Genomic DNA, 4653 nt, shown 5'->3' on the forward strand with positions numbered 1-4653 from the left:
CTTCAGAATATATACTTCAGAAAGTGTTTCTTTATAAGATAAATTTTAAATTGAAATATGTTTATTATAATTTGTGCTTTTGCGCTTATAGCAACAAATTATGTTACAGCAGAAATACGTGAGTAAAAAAGAAATATACATTTTTTTGTCACAAAAGATGCTCATAATTCTTTCCTTATTGTTCATAAAAAAAATTATAAATGTTTTTTATTCTAATTATTACAATTATGCACGAAATGTATAATTATTAATAATTATTAAAATAATAAAACGTAACTCAAAACTTGGATTGTTGTGTAAAGAAGTTTGCAGATATTGCAATAATGTTAATTATTAGGTATAATGCAATAACTCACTGAGGTAATGCAAACTGCATGCCTAGCATTTGCCAGGTCGTGAACATGTAATATTAAATAGCAATAACGTAAACGCGTATAGAAAAAAAATGCTTACGAAAAGAAGCTGTGTTCCAGTTTTTAAGCACTTAATTAAAATGAGGTGTAGCCAATACTAACTTCAACAAGAATTTCTTGTCGAAACATTTCATTACATGTTTTATGATATGGCACATACATCTAGAAGAGAATGTCTTATAAAGAATTTTTGCGACGCAACAACATATTTCGTAGACTTGATTTGCTGTGCAGTCGCTTGTAACAGATTTATATTCTCAAGAATGCAGAGTATCCTAAATGCGAAAATAATATAACAAAAATATTAAATAAAAATTTTGTAGAGAATTTTTGTACAATATTCAGAATCTTTTTATTATAAAATACTTTATTATTAAATATAAAATATATTATTAAATATAAAAATGAATAAATATAAAATTGAATATAAAATTTAATTCGTCAATTATAATTTCATGTAGCTATGCTATAATTTAATTAAAAGTGTTATATTGGCAAGAAATAATTGCGTTTTTTTAAAAGGTATTTATCAATAAAAACCGCAATTACTTTCTTATTAATCAATATATCTTGATAGAGTAAAGTTTCAGCTTTAAGAATCTTTTTTTTAAATTGCGATACGACAATTTTTAACGGAGTTATGAGCAATTAAAATCAAAATGATCCTTTTATTTAATCCGCGATAACTCAGTAACCAAAAATCGTAGGAATATTTAAAAAAAACTTTTTGTAGGGAAAGTATCAAGCTTTCACGATAAGTAGTCGAAAATTTTTTTAAATTTATTTTTAATAAAAGATAATTTACATCTTTCACAGCCTCCTTTATTAATATATGTGGACGTAAAAATCCGAATCTTAATAAATGCATCTTGGACAACATCGATAATATAAAAGGCAAGATCTGCGAAGGAATCCCGGAATTGGACATTCAGCCGAATGATCCATTCGTTATTGATAAACTAATAATTTCTGATACAGCTAATTCTAAAATATCTCTTACAAATGCACAAGTGACGGGACTTTGTGATTTTGTTGTAAAATACTTTCAATCAGATCTCGAGAAACTTCACTTCGATTTTGAGCTTGAATTCAGACGAATTCAAATGAATGCCACATATGATTTCGACATACGTTTACTGGTGCCTATTATTCACAAGGGACCGGTTTACATCACTACAAGTACGTAAAATAATCGATATTGCAATATACTTAGAAAGGCAGAAAATAAAAAACGTCTGTTTCAATGTAATGATTCACAATTTAATATTTTTTTGTCATAATTATTTTAATCTGAATTTTGCAGATAACGTTGAAGCAAAGGTAAATATAGACATGAATGTAGTAACTAGAAACGGCAAAAAATACGTGTACTTAGGAAAGATGAAGATAAATCTTGACATCAAAGGATATACTGCTGAATATGGATTGAATAACACAGAACTAAGCCGATTAAATGAAGTCATTAGTAATTTTATAGGCAACAATCAGCAGGAAGTTATTAGTGTTTTCAAGCCAGCAATAGAAGAAACAATTGTCAAACGAATTATCTTGCTTTCCAATAATATAGTTAAACACTTTACGCTTAACGAGCTTTTCCCTGATCGAGAATAAATCGCACAATAAGTTTTTGAATTCCATTATCATGCAATCATTTTCTCTATTTCATGATTTACTTAATCCTTTCGTACTTTATAATTCATATTTTTTGAAAAAAGAGATTTCATATAAAGACGGATCATATGAAGATGGTTTTATAAGTTTTTGGGAGTGCTGATTCCAAATTTACTATTAGAATTTAAATTTAAAATGACGAATTTAAGAATGGCTCGTGAAAAGCTGAAATATTCAAAATATGACCTCCGATTTTAATTTTTTAAATATATATTGTTGCATACATATATAAACACACACACACACACACACACACACACACACACACACACCGCCGCACGCACGCACACACGCACGCACGTATGCACGCGCGCACGCATGCACGTACGCACAGACTATTCAATCTAAAATATGTTTAAAACGGTAAAAATTCTTTAAAAGGAAAATATTTTTGGTTTGTGCACAGTTTGATTACACACCTTGATCAAAAAGTTCCCGGAATTACCATCAGGTGATGCTCTGAGTCAGCTGATTTGAGTTCTGTTTTTTTGGTTAGGTTGCCATGTCTATCATTGATATTCCCACCAAATTTTATCACGATAGCTTGTTAAAGTTCCCACCAAATTTTATCACCATAGCATTTGTAAAAGTTATGCCGTCTTGAGTATATCTATCTCTGCACGTATTTTCGATTTTGGATTTGTGGGCAAACAACTGAATTTTGCACCATGATAACGCAACGTCGCACAGTGCCACCATTATCCGTGAATTTTTGACCAAGAACGAAACGAATACCATCCAACAGCCATCGAATTTGACATGGCTCCCTGCGATTTTTTTCTGTTCGATTGAGTCAAAAAACCATTACGGGGAATGCGTTTTAACAGCCAAAAGGAGGTAATGGAAAAATCGAAGACGGCTCTGATGGGTATATCGATAATTGAGTTCCAGAAGTTTTGAGAGCTGGATCAAGCGCTGGCATAAGTGCAATCGATGGGGAATACTTTGAAGGGGACAATATCACTTTTGATGAATAAAACTTGTATTTTGAATTTTCTGAATGAATTCCGGGAACTTTTTGATCAAGGTAGTATATGTAGTATGTGTATTATAATAAAATACCATAATAAAGTTGTGATCACATTTAAATAAAACTCTAAGTATGATTAATACATAATTAATATTTATTCTATGATTTTTTTACATAATCTACAATTAGTACATGGTTATTTTTTGCTATCAAAAAATTTTATTTTTTGCAAAGTTTAGAATTTATAATTTTACTAGTTTTATAGTTTACTAACTATATGTTAAGGACGTTCTCCGACTGCAGTTGCGCACATTAGTGCTCACATTATGAAAATTTTTATGAAAATTTATTCCATTTTTATATAATGTAAGATATTCCATAAGTGTTAATGTATTTATACAAGTTTTTTTATACTATATAAAATACGTCCTGTCTTCGCTACTGCTGCGGAAAAAATAGCGACTTTACTTACTGTGTTACTTATTTTGCTTAATAATTTCTTAAAAACGAATATCGGAAGCCATATTCAGGCAAATTTCATATTATTTCTTGTGATATCAAGTTTTATTTCTCATTGTTTAAAAAAATTGTTAAAAAAAAATTTTTTACAGTAAAAAAGTCACTTTCGAATAAGCTTTAGATAGGGATCCTATGTACATATATATATATATATATGTGTGTGTGTATGTGTATGTATATATGTGTATATATGTGTATATATATATATATATTTTTTTTTTTTAACGCTTCAACTTTGAAGTGGAATATTTCAATTTTTAATTCTGCTCTGGGTATTTTAAAGCACATATGTTCAAGACATTAAAACAAGCTTATTTTGTAGTTTCAGAAAAATCTAAAGAAAATGAATTTTTTCGGAGAACGTCCTTAATGAAAATATTATATTTCAAAATGTGCAAATTTTTAACATGAAGTTTAACCTTCTTCTTTAAAACAAATTAAAAGTCAATAGGATTATTTACTTAAAAATTATAATTTTTTTTATAGATAGGACATATATATCCCGAAGGTACGAAAAGGTTAAAGAATATTCGGAATTACAGATTTTCAATAAGTGTTAGATTAAAATTTTAAATACTTCTTATAATAGTGTAAACATGTTTATGAGAATTTCATATCGCAATATTTGATATAAGTGTTACACAATTATTAGAAAAAATAAGAACAAATAGACATGTTCAAAATTGCGACGATATGCTTTTTGTTATACATATCTTTATATTTGTATATTCTAAATATGTGTTAACTATCTCTTATATGTATACTATATATCTTATTTATCTAATTTCATGATTATTCATAGATAACCCTTTAGATAATCTTCAATTACAGCTATGAAAACTACATCTAAATTCTGAAGTGTCTAGCTTGAAGTATAGAATGCAAGTGAACCTCTGTCTTACAGTGATTGAAGGAAAAGGTTCCAAGTTTCTTTTATTTATAATTTAGAATCTCATACGGATTGTCCAATTGTTAAAAAATTTTTATTTAATAATCAGTTGCTGGTTGACGTTAATCAGTTGCTAATTGAAGGTTAACAACGTAAATATATTTACATATATAAAAATATTTAAAAAAATT

The 4653-nt window shown here is 28.1% G+C and overlaps 1 protein-coding gene across 2 annotated transcripts in view; it reads left to right on the forward strand.

The window, feature by feature from the left end:
- The first annotated feature begins 6 nt into the window (after positions 1-6).
- The window catches only part of LOC108687882, a 7337-nt gene continuing 2690 nt past the window's right edge, over positions 7-4653 (forward strand). The window contains exons 1-3 of one of the 2 annotated variants that reach the window (XM_018193901.1): positions 7-118; positions 1230-1592; positions 1717-1733. In XM_018193901.1, the coding sequence (XP_018049390.1) occupies positions 58-118; positions 1230-1592; positions 1717-1733 (441 nt within the window). In that variant the 5' untranslated portion in view covers positions 7-57. Of the gene's footprint in view, positions 119-1229; positions 1593-1716; positions 2317-4653 lie in introns of those variants that run through there. The other variant, XM_018193900.1, reaches the window with a different exon arrangement.

The sequence above is a fragment of the Atta colombica genome, unplaced genomic scaffold, assembly GCF_001594045.1.
Source record: "Atta colombica isolate Treedump-2 unplaced genomic scaffold, Acol1.0 scaffold22, whole genome shotgun sequence".
NCBI classification, from domain to species: domain Eukaryota; kingdom Metazoa; phylum Arthropoda; class Insecta; order Hymenoptera; family Formicidae; genus Atta; species Atta colombica.